At 42.2% G+C, this 19,968-nt stretch overlaps 2 protein-coding genes across 3 annotated transcripts; both read left to right on the forward strand.

The window, feature by feature from the left end:
* LOC141762756 (ribose-phosphate pyrophosphokinase 2) lies at nt 1-11,046 on the forward strand. Of its 2 annotated transcripts, XM_074626806.1 has the most exons (7): nt 1-329; nt 4,099-4,282; nt 7,744-7,842; nt 8,361-8,485; nt 8,686-8,859; nt 9,112-9,271; nt 10,008-11,046. In XM_074626806.1, exons 1-7 carry the CDS (start codon nt 208-210, stop codon nt 10,098-10,100), a joined length of 957 nt encoding a protein of 318 aa, XP_074482907.1. In that variant the 5' UTR covers nt 1-207; the 3' UTR covers nt 10,101-11,046. The 2 variants fall into 2 exon arrangements, with proteins under 2 accessions (XP_074482907.1, XP_074482908.1); XM_074626807.1 differs by lacking the exon at nt 1-329 and having other exon boundaries at nt 4,151-4,282; nt 7,718-7,842.
* Nucleotides 11,047-12,402: 1,356 nt separating this feature from the next.
* On the forward strand, nt 12,403-14,504 carry LOC141762757 (thymosin beta-12-like). Its single transcript, XM_074626809.1, has 3 exons — nt 12,403-12,542; nt 13,386-13,498; nt 13,610-14,504. Exons 1-3 carry the CDS (start codon nt 12,457-12,459, stop codon nt 13,642-13,644), a joined length of 234 nt encoding a protein of 77 aa, XP_074482910.1. The 5' UTR covers nt 12,403-12,456; the 3' UTR covers nt 13,645-14,504.
* Nucleotides 14,505-19,968: the final 5,464 nt, after the last annotated feature.

The following is a 19,968-nucleotide window of genomic DNA, read 5'->3' on the forward strand; positions in this document are numbered from 1 at the left end:
ACTACTGCTGACCTGATACTTCCTCTCTCTGCTGCCCACACTGTCTGTCCTCAGTGCTGCACCACTGCGATGCCACGGCTGCAACACTAGCACGATCATTTCCCCCCATTTTCCACAACCCTTAAGTGGGCCAACCCTGTTAAATTTTCTTTTACTCTCCTTTTCTTTTCTTTTTCAAACTAGCAGCTTTTTTTTTCCCGGGAAAAAATGCCTAACATCGTGCTTTTTAGCGGGAGCTCCCACCACGACCTGTCGCAGAAAGTGGCCGATCGGCTGGGACTGGAGCTGGGGAAAGTGATCACCAAGAAGTTCAGCAACCAGGAGACATGGCGAGTATATTTATTATTGTTTATTGTGCATGATTGTTTGTGTTGCTGTAGCGGATAAGCTGTCCATGCTGCACATGTGGGTGAGTTAGCTTGGAGCTAACAATAGTTCACTATTCAGCGGGTCTACACGTGACTAAGCTAGCCACATGTAAACACAGCAGGCTAGCAAGATAACATCTCCGTTATACGGGACGTCTCTGCTATCTCTTACTCTACTATACTCTACTATACTAGTTGAGTATTTTATTACTACATGTGTGCGTTAACAATGAGCCAGAGGAGTTGTGAAATTACGTGACGCATGTTCGTTGCGTATCATGCTAGCTACGCTAACTACGCTAACGTTACGTGTGTTTCCCCCGTGGTGATGGAGGAAGGCTGTGTTGTAAAGAGTTCCCTCTCTTTAGTCTAAACCATGTGGAATAAAGCTTTATACGATGACCCTGTTAAACTCTGAGCTAGAAAGATGCTAATTTTGAAGTGGGTTCAAATTGTGACGGGTATACACAATTTGACGCGACACCTTAATGCCTTCTCCGAGCTGGATGGATACTGTGAGCTAGAAAGACGCTAGTTGTAGGAGGGGACGACTTTTGATGTGACACCTTAAATGACTAACTAGATGGATACTGTTGGCTAGCTGTAGCCCTGAAACCTGTTGATGGTACACCTGATTAAACACTGTGATTTAAACACTGTGAATTAAACACTGTGGATTAAACACTGAAGTAAACACCACTGTTGTGCACTTTTTGCCTAAAAGAAGTAAGCTAAGGAAGAGAATGCTAGCTAACTGTCATTTAACATGGATTTACGTTAGCAGCTGGTTAACTACCGTTAGCTGGTTACTGACAGTTAACTGGTTAATTTGCTGTTAACTGGTTAATTGACTGTTAGCTGGTTAACTGTCAGTTAGCTGGTTAACTGGCTGTTAGCTGGTTAATTGGCTGTTAGCTGGTTAACTGACAGTTAGCTGGTTAACTGACTGTTAGCTGGTTAACTGTAGTTAGCTGGTTAATTTGCTGTTAGCTGGTTAACTGTCTGTTAGCTGGTTAACTGCAGTTAGCTGGTTAATTGGCTGTTAGCTGGTTAACTGACAGTTAGCTGGTTCATTTGCTGTTAACTGGTTAATTGACTGTTAGCTGGTTAACTGTCAGTTAGCTGGTTAATTGACTGTTAGCTGGTTAACTGGCTGTTAGCTGGTTAATTGGCTGTTAGCCAATTAACCAGCTAACTGCAGTTAACCAGCTAACAGCCAATTAACCAGCTAACTGACTGTTAGCTGGTTAACTGTAGTTAGCTGGTTAATTTGCTGTTAGCTGGTTAATTTGCTGTTAACTGGTTAATTGACTGTTAGCTGGTTAACTGACTGTTAGCTGGTTAATTGGCTGTTAGCTGGTTAACTGCAGTTAGCTGGTTAATTGGCTGTTAGCTGGTTAACTGACAGTTAGCTGGTTAATTTGCTGTTAACTGGTTAATTGACTGTTAGCTGGTTAACTGGCTGTTAGCTGGTTAACTGACAGTTAGCTGGTTAATTTGCTGTTAACTGGTTAATTGACTGTTAGCTGGTTAATTGGCTGTTAGCTGGTTAATTGGCTGTTAGCTGGTTAATTGGCTGTTAGCTGGTTAATTGGCTGTTAGCTGGTTAACTGCAGTTAGCTGGTTAATTGGCTGTTAGCTGGTTAACTGTAGTTAGCTGGTTAATTTGCTGTTAACTGGTTAATTGACTGTTGGCTGGTTAACTGTCAGTTAGCTGGTTAATTTGCTGTTAACTGGCTGTTAGCTGGTTAATTTGCTGTTAACTGGTTAACTGGCTGTTAGCTGGTTAATTGGCTGTTAGCTGGTTAACTGCAGTTAGCTGGTTAACTGACTGTTAGCTGGTTAACTGCAGTTAGCTGGTTAATTGGCTGTTAGCTGGTTAACTGACTGTTAGCTGGTTAACTGCAGTTAGCTGGTTAACTGCAGTTAGCTGGTTAATTTGCTGTTAACTGGTTAATTGACTGTTAGCTGGTTAACTGTCAGTTAGCTGGTTAACTGACAGTTAGCTGGTTAATTTGCTGTTAACTGGTTAATTGACTGTTAGCTGGTTAACTGTCAGTTAGCTGGTTAACTGACAGTTAGCTGGTTAATTTGCTGTTAACTGGTTAATTGACTGTTAGCTGGTTAACTGCAGTTAGCTGGTTAACTGCAGTTAGCTGGTTAATTGGCTGTTAGCTGGTTAACTGGCAGTTAGCTGGTTAATTTGTGCTAATTTCCAAAGCAGCCAAGCTAACCATTAGTTGAATTCCTGACTGCACACTAGCATCTTGCCTCGTTTTATTAACATAACAAATTATTGTTATTACTTTTACTGCTTGGCCTTGAACAGAGTCAGTTAAGGTCATGCAACTTGTTGACCTTTTTGGCGTCATGCTGGCACCACAACACTGTTTTGTGGGGTCATTCACTGATTCACTCTGGATAAAAGCATCCACCAAACGGCATATGCAATATTTCCTTCGCATGTAACTAAAGAGTGCTTTCCAAAACTCGTTTCCTGTGTTAAAAAGGGCTTGTGAAGGTGTTTTGACCTCTTTATCTCCTGTAAGACTCTGTCTGCTGGCAGTGTTTCCACCCACAACTCTAAAACCCAGGGCTGCTCAGGTTTCTCTCTAGGGAACACGGCTGTTTGGGCGACGCAAAGTGCAAAACAAAGATTATTTTCCCATCCTCGCGGGCGTAACAGGGAGGTGAGAACGATGCGCTAATATATGCTCTTCTCACAGCTCCGACACAGGTTTTGCCAGGTTACTCGCGGAGGTCAAGGACCAACGCTGGCAGAGGGAGCGGATTCATGGGAAAGAACAGCGAGGAATGTCCAAATAAAGATGTTATTGACACTGCCTTTGTTTGCATCTAGTGTAGGGCAGTGATCCAGATTTATTTATGTATCCATAATTGTATTAAAAGATAGCAAGGCTGTGACAAAAGAGGACGGGAGAGTATCATCAAAAAGAAAATAAGCCTACATTGTAACACATCTTTTTTCTCTCTTTCTATGTAATGAAGACGTCACTTTTTGAAAATGTGACCACACACACACACAACAAAATTGTTAAAAAAACATAAATGTATTTTAATATTTTTAATTTACAGATATATTCAATACAGTGGGGTCAGATTTTCAAATGACAGCTGTCAGAAATGGTGACCTTGTGTTGCTGGCTCACAGATTTAGGTGTAACACCGGTATGGCCTTTGGTCTCTTACAGGCATGCTATAATAGCTATAATACAAGTTTAAACAACACTAGTGGCAGCCTGTATTCACAGCGGTTCACCGCCCCTCCAGCCTGATTTGTAAGTGCTGGCCTCTCTTAAAAAAACGACAGGCCTTGTGACTGCACAGACTCTTTACAACTGTACAGTGATCACATGACTGAGGCCGGGGACGACCTGGTCATCCCCCCCACAGAGGAATGTTTCACGCACACACATGTTGCAGGATGACAGTGTGTGTGTGTGTGTGTGTGCCTGACAGTGCCGTTTTTACCTCTCTACAAATTTTTTTTTTCTTCTCCCAAACATCCTGAGATGAGCAGAGGGACGCGGCCCAAACTTGTTTCGTAACATAACTTTGTAGAGGGAGTGAACACTCACTGCTCAGAGATGAACGGTGTGACATTTAAATCTGCAAAAGGTTAACACTGCCGTCTAGAGGTGGTTTAATGGCCTTTGCTCTCGTGTGCAACCCTAAAGCTGACACGTTTCCCTCCTTGTCGTCCAAACAGCGTGGAGATCGGGGAGAGCGTGCGCGGCGAGGACGTGTACATCGTGCAGAGCGGCTGCGGCGAAATCAACGACAACCTGATGGAGCTGCTCATAATGATCAACGCTTGTAAGATCGCCTCCTCGTCCCGCGTCACCGCCGTCATCCCCTGCTTCCCTTACGCCCGCCAGGATAAAAAGGATAAGGTAAACACACACACACACACACACACACACACACACACACACACATATCATGTCTCCGAAACTAATGTCTGGTTTCATGTCATTACATTTTCCAACAAAGAATACTATAGAAGACTTTAACCTCCCCTATTATAGCATTTATAAATATCTAATAGATTATTTGTAATTTTATAATTTACTTTTCTGTAAGTAAATAAAAGTAGACCATACAATATTATCATGATACTTCAGTCACTATACGATATCATGATACTTCAGTAATGATACGATATCATCATGATACTTCAGTCAATATACGATATCATGATACTTCAGTCACGATACGATATCATGATACTTCAGTCACTATACGATATTATCATGATACTTCAGTCACGATACGATATCGTGATGATACTTCAGTCACGATATGATATTATCATGATACTTCAGTAACGATGCGATATCGTGATACTTCAGTCACGATGCGATATCGTGATACTTCAGTAATGATACGATATCATGATACTTCAGTCACGATACGATATCGTGATACTTCAGTAATGATACGATATCATCATGATACTTCAGTCACTATACGATATCATGATACTTCAGTCACGATACAATATCATGATACTTCAGTCACGATATGATATTATCATGATACTTCAGTAATGATGCGATATCATGACACTTCAGTAATGATGCGATATCATGATACTTCAGTAACGATGCGATATGATACTTCAGTAACGATGCGATATCATGACACTTCAGTAACGATGCGATATCATGACACTTCAGTAACGATGCGATATCATGATACTTCAGTAACGATGCGATATCATGACACTTCAGTAATGATGCGATATCATGATACTTCAGTAACGATGCGATATCATGATACTTCAGTAACGATGCGATATCATGACACTTCAGTAATGATGCGATATCATGACACTTCAGTAATGATACGATATCATGATACTTCAGTAATGATACGATATCATGATACTTCAGTCACGATACGATATCGTGATACTTCAGTAATGATACGATATCATCATGATACTTCAGTCACTATACGATATCATACTTCAGTCACGATACAATATCATCATGATACTTCAGTCACGATATGATATTATCATGATACTTCAGTAATGATGCGATATCATGACACTTCAGTAACGATGCGATATCATGATACTTCAGTAACGATGCGATATCATGACACTTCAGTAACGATGCGATATCATGATACTTCAGTAATGATGCGATATCATGACACTTCAGTAACGATGCGATATCATGATACTTCAGTAATGATACGATATCATGATACTTCAGTAATGATACGATATCATGATACTTCAGTAATGATGCGATATCATGATACTTCAGTAACGATGCGATATCATGATACTTCAGTAACGATGCGATATCATGATACTTCAGTAACGATGCGATATCATGATACTTCAGTAATGATGCGATATCATGATACTTCAGTCACTATACGATATCATGATACTTCAGTCACGATACGGTATTATCATTGTGGAGGCAATTTCTGTAAAGAAGGACTCGAAAATCAAGAGAAAGTCTTTTAAAGGTTTAATAAACACTTGCAAGTGGGCAAACAACCATCAACATAAATGTTCAAGGCTGAGAGCACAGAGGCTCTCAGTTTCGTGACATTTATACCCTCGCTTGCAGGCTCACAGTCGTATATCTCCCATTGTCTGTCTGACTGACACTTCTGTCCTTTTTAGGGTTACTTATCCTCAAATAGGCTCTACAAGTTCGCTGACTAGGTGACCCTCACCTAAACAGAAATAGGCCTTAAGGGCAATGAGTGTCACCTGTCATGACCTTAGGAATGTGCACATGTTTGTATTTTTCCAACACAATCATGATACTTAAGTCACTATACGATATCATGATACTTCAGTAATGATACGATATTATCATGATACTTCGGTGACGATGCAATCTTATTTCGATTTAAAAAAAAATAAATTTTAACGATTATTTTTTGGCTTATTTATTTGATAGTAATAGTTGTGATTTATTACCTTTTTCCAACTGCAAATCATGCAGTTTGTCAACATCTGTTTTATCTAATAAGATACAGTTGTCATTCTGTTCATCTCAGAGGTTTCATTCACATATCTTGAGGTCAGAGGTCAAGGGGACCCCTTTGAAAATGGCCATGACAGTATTTCCTCGCCAAAATGTAGCGTACATTTGGAGCGTTATTTAGCGTTCTTCTTGACAAGCTAACATGATATGGTTGGTACCAGTGGATTCCTTCGATTTTTTAGTTTCATATGGAACCAGTATCTTCCCTCTAACTTTAAGAATGAGACCGCTACAACGCAAACAGCGTAAAACGCAGTTGTCATTATAAAAAAATATGTCTTCCTCGAAGTTATAATTGCTGATAAACACTTAAAATGTCCTTTCATCTGCTAACTGTACGGATTGTTTTAAAGCACTTATTAAATGATTATATACTGGGGATGAATGCTAAGTCACCGCGGCTGCACCTTTTTAAAAAGAATGAAGAAAAGTTTCCTCTGTAGCACTGCAGGTTGACTGTTGTGTTACTGTAATTACGTTACATCATTTTGCGCATTAATGGGAAAACTCACACGTACACGTTGTTACCGCAGCGCACCGCTTCGTAATTTGGTGCTCTCGGAAAATCTGAAATTGACACATGAGGCATTCCAGCGGGCCGAGAAAACGGAATCACACAACCTGCTTATCTTGTAAATCATTATCTTGTGTTGCATCATGTTGTTTCTGTAACCACAACAGCAAATCACCTCCACATGAAGCAACAACAGAGCACCACTGGTCGGCCTGCACATACGCAGCAGCTATTCAATACGTTTGATTTCATTTGACTCACACGAGTGTCAAAGTTCTGCAAACACACTTTACCTCATCATCATGTTGACTTGAGGGGGGGGAAGAGTTTCAGATAAAGATTTCACATGGTAAAAGGTGCCGCTTGCACATTTCATTCTCCTGTTCTTGATTCATCTTTAAATAAAAAGTTCAGTTCATCCTGTGGCGGTAAGCTTGTAGTCGGCCTGAATTCTCTCTGAGCCACTCGCACAGCTCCATCTCCAGGTAGGATGAGTGTTTTGTCAGCAAGCTAAGGCCCGACGCCTGGCGTGTACGCAAACAGTTGGCCTTTCTTGAGTGAACAAGCCTGTGGCAGCAGCAAGGCTTTGCTTTTTAGAGTGACCGACCGCAATGGAAAGGTCTCGGGTAACAAAACGTCTCTCAGTAAGACAGAGCAAACGGTGGCTGCTTCTACTTCACGTTAAATTATTTTGACGATGGATTTGCAGTTTTAAAAAAAAAAAAAAAACGAAAAGAAAAACCATCCCGTATTTTTAAAGTTCCAATATCTTCTTCTTACTTACTTACCTCAAGCGACTGTGTCTTGATGCTTGTCCCAGAGTCGGGCGCCCATATCGGCCAAACTGGTGGCGAACATGTTGTCTGTCGCCGGCGCCGACCACATCATCACCATGGACCTGCACGCCTCCCAGATCCAGGTGAGTGCCTCTTTCTGGGTTTAAATGGGTTAAAAAAAAGACCGTAAAGTCGGTAGTTGAACATCCATTTATATTGAATAGTGGGTATGAATGAGTAGTTTGCCTCCAAATACTAACCGCTAAATAACTAGTTGTTTTTCTACTACTACTCTCACCTGCTTGCTCTCCATGTCTTTAAAATACAGCTCTGTACAGTCCACACCTGTGAAGGGTCTAGAGGTAGAAAAATAGCTTCTGTTGTAATGACGACTACAGATGTGCTCTTTAAAGGTGCTATTGATAACAGCCACTAGATGTTTACCTCACAACAAGTGGTTGCCAGACACTAACTGTCAATCTCAGCCATTAATCTGTTTTTTTTCCACACTAACCGAGGTGATATAACGGTGATATGTTTTCATATGATTTAACGGTGTCTGGTTTGGTGACGAGCACATTCCCGGACTGACGTTTGTTTAAACATTTAGTCCATTAGCTAAATATAACTTTGCAAGTGACTGTTGTGTCTTTCTTAAAAGGGCTTTTTCGACATCGCCGTAGACAACCTTTACGCAGAGCCCGCCGTCCTGCAGTGGATCAGAGAAAACATTCCCGAATGGAAGAATTGTATCATTGTCTCTCCAGACGCCGGCGGCGCAAAACGGTAAGACGCAGCGAGAGTTCAGGGACGCTGTGATGTAAATATGAGTGATTCAATGCTTATAGTCAGGAGACGCCTGAAACCTTGTTAATGTGCAGAATTGTATCGAAGCTCCAGTTCGTCGCCTCCACGAGGTCAAATCGAGGGTCGTCTTGTTTGACGAGCAGTCAAAGGTCTAACGGGTCTTTCTTCCTGTTCCCTAGTGTGACGTCCATCGCGGACCGTCTCAACGTGGACTTTGCTCTCATCCACAAAGAGAGGAAGAAGGCCAACGAAGTGGACCGCATGGTGCTGGTGGGCGACGTCAAGGACCGCGTGGCCATCCTGGTCGACGACATGGCCGACACCTGCGGCACCATCTGCCACGCCGCGGACAAGTCAGTGACATTTAAATGCCTTCTGTTTTGTCTGCGAGAGTGTGATGGGACGTGGCTTAAGATTTAAACTGGGGATCACAGTCTGTTACGTGTTGGACTCTGATGTGGTGACATGAAGCTGATATGGTGCTTTTATTGATCCAGTAAAGAGATCAACCTCACAGAAAACTTTGAAAGAAACCAAAAGGTTGTAGAATAAATTCAGCATTTTAATTTAATAAATTGAACACCGTTTTTATTCCTCCCTTTTAGGCTGATCGATGCCGGCGCAGTAAAGGTGTACGCCATCCTCACACACGGCATCTTCTCCGGTCCGGCCATCTCTCGCATCAACAGCGCCCCGTTCGAGGCCGTGGTGGTGACCAACACCATCCCACAGGAAGAGAAGATGAAGGCGTGCCCGAAAATAGAGGTACACATCACACACGCACAAGGGGTCTTTCTCATTTCCAGATTTTGTGCTTCCTCATTCCTCCGGCGCTGTGAGCGAGGCTACACCGGTGTATCCTTTTTGCGGGAGTGTTTTCAGTAACGCAACGTATAAAAGAGGCGTGACGCGCAGCTGGAATAATCTCAATATCATATTTAATAGACGTTGCTTTAACATGACGGCTCCGAGGCACGGACGTCTCATTTGTTTAATGACTCCTCGTGTCTCTTCCTCGCATCTCCCGTGGGAGGGACTAAGATGCGAGGAGGCGAGGAGCGCAATCAAGGATGTACAAACTAAGAAATGGTAAAGGCCTACGGTCACATAAGTTTATGCCCTTGAATGTTTTTGTTTGTTTTCAAGAACAACCTGTTATGCTGATGTATGTTTCTCTCCTTTAGACACTGTTTTTACCTCAGCCATGCAATAGAAATAAAAAAATTAGGGCTGTCAATGGATTAAAATATTAAATCAAGATTAATCACATGATTGTCCATAGTTAATCGAACATTTTTTATGTGATCAAAATGTACCTTAAAGGGAGTTTTGTCAAGTATTCAATACTCTTATCAACATGGGAGTTGGCAAATATGCTGCATGTATGTATATATTTATTATTGGAGATCAATTAACAACTCAAAACAATGACAGATATTGTCCAGAAACCCTCACAGGTACTGCATTTAGCATATTTTTCTTTCCCTCACGTTTCCTCCAGGTCATCGACATCTCCATGATCCTGGCGGAGGCGATCAGGAGAACCCACAACGGCGAGTCCGTGTCCTACCTCTTCAGCCATGTACCCTTGTAAAGAAGGAGAGAGGGCGACCCCCGTCCCCCTCTCTCTCTCTCTCTCCATCTCCCCCCGTCGGGCCACTCAGCCGGCACTTTTTTTGCCACATATCCTCCAGAAAGGCCTCACTGGCCAATCCCACGTGACTGTTTAAAGGTCACGCCACACACACACACATCGTCTTCGACATGTTCACCACGGAGACAGAGCGAAATCTCACTTCCTTCTCTGAAGACCCAAGTTTATATTTATGAGTTTCTCTTCTTTCTTTTTTTTTTTTTTTTTGCTATCTCATGTTTCGGTCTCGCCAGCCCTCGATCACATGAGGCGCGGCCTTCACTTTAACCAAAGGCTCCATCATGTCTTATTTGTACCTCATACTGACCTCACTTGAAATGAAGCATTCCACGATGTCATGTGATTAGAAATATTTTGGCCCTTTCTGCTTTACAAAGTCATTAAAAATAGTTAAAATGTGAAAACAATGCACCTTTCCCTCCCCCCCTCAGTGTTTGCTTTAACAGCTGCTAAAAGTATTCCAATAATAACCCTTAACTAGCTAATGCTATCTTGATTGTAATAGTTTATGTTTATCTGACCACAAACTTTTTTTTTTAGTTTTCTTTTAGTGAGCCTCATGAATGTGCTGATGCATCTTACCTCTGCCGTGTCATTTCTCCCACAATAAGCTGCTAGTGGTGGCTCATCTGTACGACAACCCTTCTCCCATTGATTAACTCCCCCTCCCCTCCCTCTCTCTCTCTAACAGGTCTGTTGTTGATTAAAAGTGTCTAATACGAGGTGTCGTTGGGTGTTTCACCCGTGTTCCAAAAGGTCATGAAAACAAGTTGAGCCCAAAGCGTGTTATAGTGTTAAGATCACAGCTGTGATGGGTCACTGATGTTCCAATGAGGCAGGTTTCACTGTTAACCTGCAGCTGGATCAATAAAGTTGGTGGAAAAGCGTGATTTTTTTTTTTTTTTTTTTTAATTTCTTTTTTTATATGTAACACTTGGAGCTATTTCTTTGACAATAAAGCTTTGACAATGGCTTACAGACGCTCCTCTTTGCTTTTTATCGGTACATTTAAAAGGACATTACAGCAATTCTTTTGTGTTTGGACTTGTGAGAGAATTTTCTTTTTATTAAAAAGCATTATTACACGACTTTGTTGAAAACTCAATACTGATTGGTTGCTATGGGCTCAGTTCTACACTTCCCATAATGCAACTCAATAACGTCCCTCTGGTAAGTTTTATTAGAAATATAATGAATAAAATGGTACATTTTGGTGGCTCTTAAGCTTTGATTTATGGCATAGTAATGAACAAAATGTTTAAAATTAGCTCCAACTCTCTAACAAATGGCATCAACCCAAAAACTGCACCAATTTATGAGACATAATATACTTCGATCATAATGTTTTAAGTTCTTACACACTTTTACAATTTATTTTCAATAATTAGTTTAGTGCTGAGCTGCATCTCAAATTAATCTTCAGGTTCTCCGCTTTCAGACGATGTACACCACATCTATGAGAGATAAAAAAATAAGATAAGATGAACCTTTATTAATCCCCGGAGGGAAATTCAGGTGTCAAAGCAGCAACATCAGCAAAAAGAGTGAAACACAGGAGAGGTAAAGGTATACAAAAATGATAAAAACAATAATGGAGATATAAACGATACAGAGCAAATGGGTAGTATGTGCATGTGTGCAGTCTATAAAGTGGTATATAGGATGTATAGTGTAAAGTAAGTGTAAAGAGTCCAAGAAGTTTGAAGATAGTGCATGTTTAAAGGTAGATAGTGCATGTTTAAAGGTAGATAGTGCATGTTTAAAGGCAGATAGTGATGTGACATTACTGTTGATCTGCTATCTCCCTCTAAAGACCCCCTGTAAAAAAGACATGTGTCATTTAAATAACTGTTTGAGGCTCAAAACTAGAGTTTGAATGCAGGACTTTTCCATTATTGTTTTGGTATTTATCTGAATATTCATTATATATATATATAATATATAATTATCGGAGTGTGTAGTTCCACTGAGCTGCCACCAGAGGGCGCCCTTTCTACACTAATGAGCAGCTGCAGACAGACGCAATGAGGAGACATAATGTGCCATCAACTATTTCCAAATGCACTTGAACTAATGGTGCACTTTAGGGTAAAACAGCTATGGTGAAGGTATAAAACATATAATGATGATATAAAACAGGTGGATCACATGACTCCAGCAGCAGTACAGTCTCCTGAGGGAGATGCTGAGTGATGGAGGGATGGAAGCTGCGTGTCTCTCCAGCAGGGGGGGACACGGAGCATGATGGTGAACTTGGTGATGTCAGATGTCATTAGCATATTTCTGACTATATCTGATGCCTTGCGCAAAGACGCGCCACTACTGCTGCAACGCGCTGACCAGAGAGCATCCATCCATCCAGCACATCGGCACACACTTTCGGTAAGCTTCCATTCAACTATTTCTATTGTTTCAGCTTTTACTGCCTGCAGCTATAAGAGCAGAGGAGGAGAGGAGGAATGTGATGCCAGGAGCTTTGGATAGAGATGCTGCGCCAAAATACGCATTACGCATACCAGTATTTGAGTATTTTAATGGCTAATAATAGAGTTTAATGTGACAATAAGGCAGGGATGTTTGGTGTGTCTTTTGTTTGCAGTTTGTGGGCATTAAAATGCTGTTTTATTTCGCTTTGTGGGGGTTCATTTGGAGTAGAAATAACGGTGTTGAACTTGGATTTTTGAGGGTGAATGTGCAAAAATCTGGGCGGTGGTTGCTTCCTTCCTTCAGAAGAAGAAGTGCGCATGTTGCAGAGCTTCCATGTGGAACAGAAAATGAATATTTTACCTCCAGATTACATCTTTTTTTTATAGATATATTTTAAGAATATTTGCGCACAAGCTTTCCCATCTTTTTTTCTTTCTCGGTCATGCCCAGCATGGAAACTCCTGTTGTTATGTAAATGTCTGGTTCTTCATTGTCTGGAGCTCTCCTCTAGTGCGCAACCATCCAGGACTGTGTGCGTGTTGGATAACTGCACAGGCAAATCACGCTGGGTGTGGAACAAAAGGAGGGCGGACGCACATGAGAGAGGAAAAGTAGTCCCCTCGTTGCGCATGTAGTTGAAGTGAACATTTTTTTTTTTTTTTGACCACCGAGATTTAAGGCAACGCCCTTCTGCTGATAGAAAGTCAGGCTGGACCACATGGTGTTTTAAAGAAAGCATTGTAATAATAAATACACACATTAGATATGATCTGATCAGTTTTCTGCTTGATTTTACAGATTACCTGCAACAATGAGTGACAAACCCGACGTTAAAGAGGTGGAAAGCTTCGACAAGACCAAGCTAAAGAAGACGGAAACAAAGGAGAAGAATCCTCTGCCTACAAAAGATGGTAACGCTTGAATTCCTGGCATTACATCATTTCTGTTTACTGACACCTGTGTAGAAAATGGAGCTTGGCACAGTTTGGTTTTAATCCAGGAATCTCCTTTCTCATCCACAGACATCTGTCAGGAGAAGGCGGAGGCGCAATCGTGAAGCCCCTCCCTCCCATCATGCACTGTACACCCCCTCTTCCTCCTCCCGCATTGCCTTGTTTTCAGCCACTTCTTTTTAGATGTATAACTTTGTAACCGAAAAATGATGAAACGACGACAATAACCACGCCGCACAGCCCCCCGTGGGCGAGCGATGCTTTCCTCGCGAAGGGCGGTCGGCCCCGTCCCCTCGACGCGTACCACCTCTCTGAGGAGGATTTGTGCGGGCTGCGGGAAAGGTGTCTTCAACGGGCGCCCAGATGTGCAGCAGAGAGGCCTAAGGGACAGGGCGTGGCCTGCGTTCCAGGAAGCTCATCACCTGTCTCGCCCACCATCACCATCACCACCACCCAACTTCCTGTGTGGCTGCTTCTTCGCCCCAAGCTGAGGCGTCAAGCTTTTTTTTTTTTTTGTTGCTTTTATTGTTTCTTCGTCTTCTAATTTTCGGGGAAAAAAATGCACAACTTTGTTTGTACGCTGGCCAAAATGTAAATGCCCCAACAAAAAAAAAAAATGTCTGTCACAATTGTTTTTTCTTTTGTATGTACACGAAGATAAAAAAAAAAAATGCAACGGATTCCATCTAGATCTGGGAGATGCTCAAATGGACCTTATGTACGGTTATTTTAACGCCCCTTTTGTCAGGAGTGGTTTCGGGATAGCTTTTGTGTTGTCTCTGAATTGTCTCGGATGAGGAAAAAAGGAAATCAAAAAAAAATATATACCGGCAATTGATTCTATTTGTTTGCTTTTCAACAGTCGATCAAACTTCCTCAAATGTTACTCTGCCACAAAACCATTTAGCACAAAATGGAAAAACCGTGAAATGTTGTAATAAAAAAAGAATTTGTTACTAAAGAAGTGTGCTGCCGAGTGCTTATTGTGGAAAAACCCTCACACATTCATCCACGCTTATTCACGTTGCTGCTCACTTTCATCGCAATCCTCACACTTTTAGAAGCAGAGTTTTACAGTTTGACTCCTGCCAAACAATCCCTTTTGCATTACTTAAGGGATGAGGCTGTGCACTATTAAAAGGCTTAAACGTCTCAAGCCCTGCAGGGATTTACCAGCACAGCAGATGCATTTTGTATCCACATATATGTGTGTGTGTAGAGAGAGAGAGAGAGAGAGAGGCAGGGAAATGAAAGCAGACCACCTGTCACGATGTTCTTTTCTAGAAGAGGTTCACTGTCAGCTCACTTTAAAGCCAGTGATTATAGCAGAGAACTAGCCCTGTAATCCAGGAAGTAGACCTGTCTCATTTTAACCTTTAACCTCTAAAAGCAGTACATGTTTGGTTTTGGCTATACCCTTTTTTTTTAATAGTAAAAAGTATTAAGAAAAAAGAGGAACATCAGTTGCATTCTCATGCATGTATTATCTGCAGTGATGCATCGGTGAGCTTATGGGACAGCGTGCCCCGACCCAGAGGACAGCCTCAGCGGGAGATTTACTCAACCCTTTGTCCTAAATTAGCCACCGCCTGCAAAGCCTTAATGTCATTACCATGACATCGCTGACATTTCCTGTAAACGCCGTGCTTTTATACCTACAGTATATGTAATGGTGCTTTTATTTTATTGCGACTGGGCTTTGAGGGAGGAAATCCACCAACCGCCAGGTTAAGTTCGTCAGCGTTTGCTCCTAGGCCGATGGTGAGATTGATCTCAGGCCACGTAATAGTCCGCAACTCTTAGTGTAAGTGGATTGCTGTTAAGTCAGTTGCTCTTAATAAGGCATTAATGTGCATGGAGGAGGGGTGGGCTAGTGCACAGAGGCCAAAGCTTCGCAGGTCCTCCCTCAGATGGGATTAGCGCGTGCCTTCTGCACGCTGCATTGCCTCCACACAGGAACACGAGAAAGAAAGTGACGGAGGATTTAAGGTGGAGCGGCAGATGGGGCGGAGTCACTGTCCAACGCCTGGTAACCCATGGCAACAGCTGCTGCTGAGTCACTTCCTGGGGCTGGGCGGTCGGATGCTTGCTGTACTCGTGGAGGCTGTTTTCTCCCTGGAAAGCGCTCGTCATTAAACCCGTCCTGTTGGCGTGTAGCACACTCAGGAGATTATGAGCGCAGCACATTCTGCTCTGTTGACATATTTGGCCATCTGTCTCCTGTTGTCTTTTGGAAACGGGTTAACCTGATTAACTGAGGGGATTGATTGATAAAGGGTTACCTAATGCACATGTGCCATTGTTGGAGCGTCATTAGCAGGCTGTTGCAGTACGGGTTCAATGGGTTGTGGCCTCAAACACCGTCGACACAATCTCACTCGCAACTCGTCAAATAACGACGCTCGGTCAGTGGCCCCACGCTTCAAACTGTGACGCTCTAGGAACCTCTCTAGTGTCAGTTTCGGACGTGTCAGGGACGGCGTGTCAGTTTCCGCTGAGTGTCTTTTCAAAATAAACTTCCTTGTTCACAGGGAACGCACAGTTTCTACTCGTTACATGCATACAGTGTCTTTTCAAAATAAACTTCCGCGTTCATAGGAAATGTACAGTTTCTGCTCGTTACATGCCTACAATGTCTTTTCAAAATAAACTTCCATGTTCATAGGAAACATACAGTTTCTGCTCGTTACATGCATGTAGTGTCTTTTCAAAATAAACTTCTGTGTTCACAGGAAACATACAGTTTCTTCTCGTTACATGCATACAACGTCTTTTCAAAATAAATTTCCAACCTAGGTTTACTTATGCAACAAAAGTACTTGGTTAGGTTTAGGAAAAGATCATGGTTCGAGTTAGAATAAGTATAAGTATAAGTATGTTTGTTAAGCAAAAGAAGTTTGTTACATAATGTTAGTAGAGTACGTCATTTACGTAACAAAATTACGGTAAAATAACGTTGACTTCACACGGGACAAGAACAGTGTTCTCCTGGGTGAAAGTTTTGTGTTTGTTTGACCCGTCCATCCAAATCGGACTCTGGCTCTTTATACTACGTCAGTTACGTCCAATGCTAAACATCAGCATGATTAGCTGAAAGCATCCTCACAGGGCCACTAGTATGGCTCCATTGTTAGAGAGGACATAAATGAACTGCCACATATCAGTGTAGCTCATTCACCCAGTGTCCTCTGTGTTGCATAGTATCTGCAGGTTGCTTTTCCACAGAGTCAATTATCTTCCTATCACTCGCTGGCAGAGACAAACACTGGGTCTGCTGTCGATTTCCATGGCAACTACCCACCCAGGAGCTACATTCGGCATTGCTCGTGAAGAGGGACATGCCACACGTTAACACCTGACCATTAGCTTTAATACGCTCAGAAATATCCACCGTGGGTTTGGCTGCAGAGATACAAACAGAGAGTGGGGGCTAAACAGAAAAAGCGTGTGGTTTCCTGTGCAAACCATCTCTCTCTAGATTGTCTGTGGTGTCATTGTTGAGCGCCGGCTATCTCAGCTGTCAGCAGACTGATGTTAAAAAAACAAAGTTAGCCGCAAATATGTGACATTTGTTCCTTCTCTGCTGCCGCGTTAGAGGTCATCGAGTACAAACGCTCACCACTGCTGCTTTTTATCGAACACATGGCAATGGCAAGCATATGAGGTATGAGCCGCCATGTTTTTAAGGCTCGAGGGCCATGTGTGTGTTAGCTCATAGGATGTGACTTCAGAGTGTAATTCAATACAGCTATCAAAGCGCTCGGGGACTCCCAAAGTCGCCTTATGGATGAAACTAAACCTTGAACTAAGCAAAGGAGTGATTATTAGGGGTGATTTTAACGGCATACTGTGACGTATTCATACATATAAGTCAATGCTATTACAGACTTTTATTTTCTTAAGTGCACGAAAATCCATCTTAGCAAATCAGTAGAATTTGTGACGCGTTTTCCGCACTTATGTGACGTTGTTTCTGTACTTATTTGAGTTATTTTAAGCCCAACCGTGACGTTTTTTCCTAAACCTAAGCGAGTGGTTTTGTTGCCTAAACATAACTGCGGACATTACTGTAGTTTTGTTGCGTGACAAAGCTAAAATGCGTCCTCGTGACACGCGGAATGTCCGTGTAATGTCGCGCTATTTATACGCCTTCCTGTGAGTTATTACGATAAAGTAAAAGTGATATTATAAAAAACAAAACAGGGAAGTTTTGAGAAAATTCACTGGTTCTGTTTATTGGAAAATTGTCAAGTCATCTCATTACCTTTTTAGTACACTGTCTATATAAGTTGTTGATGCTGGGATTCCTCACATTTACAGTAAGCACACACATTAAATACCAGTCATGTCCTCTTTGTGCAACGTGGTTCACAGATAAGTGCTGCTCTGCATCCGGAGGAAGCAGGAACTAACTTTTTATAGCACTTTTCGGAACAAAGAAACAAAGTGCTCTGCACTAGTGGAGAGACAACACTTACTGTAGCAGTAAGAAAGAGCACCGTTGGCACAGAAACAGCCCTTATAACGTCAGCGCTACATGCCGTGGATTGGTAAAAGTCCGTTAAACACTTGTATGACCGCTAACTATGCCATTAAAAGTGATGCATGAAAGTGCAGCTGGCTTGTTAAGGATCAGTGATGCAGAGAGCGGGCGTGGTCCCACATCACAGCAGCAGTTCTGTTGGCTTGATTATCCCAGACGTGCTCTATTAGCTCGGCCCCAGATGGGCGCCGATCAATGCCGTCTAAATGCTGCTCCATATTGCTTATAAACGCATTAGTCAAAGCATTGCACAGAATCGATGCATGGACAGCAAAGTGTGTCAGATTGACTTGATGCTCCTGAAAAAACATCCACTCTGAGTGTGACTTCTGCAGCCGTGCATGCATGATCACACATGATCCCGCGAAACAGATGCGTGTGCGACTCGCCCCGCCACGCGTGCGCGTTCGGTGCACCCACGAGGTGCAAAGCACAGAGGAGCTCTCAGTGGCTGCTCTCCTGAGGGTTTATGCAGAGCGACAGCCTTGACATTTCCTCCGAGCGGGGAGGGAGCGTCTCGCCGCAGGCTTCACGCTCTGTGCATCTCCTCTTCCTCGCAGGAGGTGACATTGCGGCTGCAGACACCTGGCACTTTTGCTTTCTCTTTTGCAAAAAACGCCACAGAGAAAATGTCTACTCAAAGAGGTTGATGCTTTTAGTAGCAGAATCCTCTTGACTTTTGACAAATGTGGTGCTTTCTATGTTGCAGTTCCGTTTTTAAATACAGGGTCAATTTAATTTAACGCATTTTTAATTGTTTTTACATTTAAAAATGCAAGGAAAGCATTTAAAAAATCTGTGAACCCCCTCCAAAAAGATCTTAAAGCATTATTTTTGTCTCTACTTTATGCAGCAAAACAAAAAAATGCAAAAAAAAGAAGCTTTTTTACATCAAGATTGAGACACACGCTGCTCAGGATGGACTAAAATAACCTTGATTAAAGTGTGTGTGTCGCCCAGAGACTCTCCGAGGCCGAGTCGCTGGCTGGAAGAATGTTGATGGTGAGCCTTAATTACCCCGGTAGTCCCAGTAGAGAGCTGCTTAATTACTGCCCCCTTGCTAATAACATGCCTAGCCATGTCATGCCCTTATTTGAGTCTCATTAATCAGAATCAGAACAAAGGTCGGGAAACTACCTTTCCACATTCAACCCATAAAAAGTGAAAAGTAAAAGACCAATGATTGATGGATAAAGTTCCACGTACGCTTCAGAAGCAGAAATACTTTACTGATTTATTAGTATGTACTTCTCTATAATGTTCTTGACGCTTCAGCTCTGTATATGCAGGTGAAATGCCCAAGGACGCCTTTTCAACTAAATCTGAAATATTGCCAAATAGGCGCTATTCCTTTTCGCTTTGACACCAAGTCCTCCGCCATCGTCTTGTCTGTCTCGTCCCTTGTGTGAAATCTGACTCCTGCTACTCTCTGCACAGATTACACACTTTCACTTTCAGTTTATAGCGTCTGTTGTCCCCATGATTGTCCATACTTAATCGCAATGAATCTCAAATTTATCGCGCATTATATATATCGCAAATTGCACATTTTTTTATCTGTGAAAATGTACCTTGAAGGGAGATTTCTCAAGTATTTAATACTCTTATCAACATGGGAGTGGGCAAATATGCTGCTTTATGCAAATGTATGTATATATTTATTACTGGAAATCAATTAACAATACAAAACGATGACAGATATTGTCCAGAAACCCTCACAGGTACTGCATTTAGCATAAAAAATATGCTCAAATCATAACATGGCAAACTGCAGCCCAACAGGCAACAACAGCTGTCAGTGTGTCAGTGTGCTGACTTGACTATGACTTGCCCCAAACTGCATGTGATGATCATAAAGTGGGCATGTCTGTAAAGGGGAGACTTG

The sequence above is a fragment of the Sebastes fasciatus genome, chromosome 24, assembly GCF_043250625.1.
Source record: "Sebastes fasciatus isolate fSebFas1 chromosome 24, fSebFas1.pri, whole genome shotgun sequence".
Lineage (NCBI taxonomy): Eukaryota > Metazoa > Chordata > Actinopteri > Perciformes > Sebastidae > Sebastes > Sebastes fasciatus.

What these genes read in the sequence shown, in the direction of transcription:
- LOC141762756 (XM_074626806.1), top strand. Translation starts at nt 208, where the DNA reads ATGCCTAACATCGTGCTTTTTAGCGGGAGCTCCCACCACGACCTGTCG. An exon ending in TGCACGCCTCCCAGATCCAG is followed by an intron (nt 7,843 to 8,360) that starts GTGAGTGCCTCT and finishes CTTTCTTAAAAG; the next exon opens with GGCTTTTTCGACATCGCCGT. An exon ending in GACGCCGGCGGCGCAAAACG is followed by an intron (nt 8,486 to 8,685) that starts GTAAGACGCAGC and finishes CCTGTTCCCTAG; the next exon opens with TGTGACGTCCATCGCGGACC.
- LOC141762757 (XM_074626809.1), top strand. Translation starts at nt 12,457, where the DNA reads ATGCCTTGCGCAAAGACGCGCCACTACTGCTGCAACGCGCTGACCAGA. An exon ending in CACATCGGCACACACTTTCG is followed by an intron (nt 12,543 to 13,385) that starts GTAAGCTTCCAT and finishes TTGATTTTACAG; the next exon opens with ATTACCTGCAACAATGAGTG. An exon ending in TCCTCTGCCTACAAAAGATG is followed by an intron (nt 13,499 to 13,609) that starts GTAACGCTTGAA and finishes TCTCATCCACAG; the next exon opens with ACATCTGTCAGGAGAAGGCG.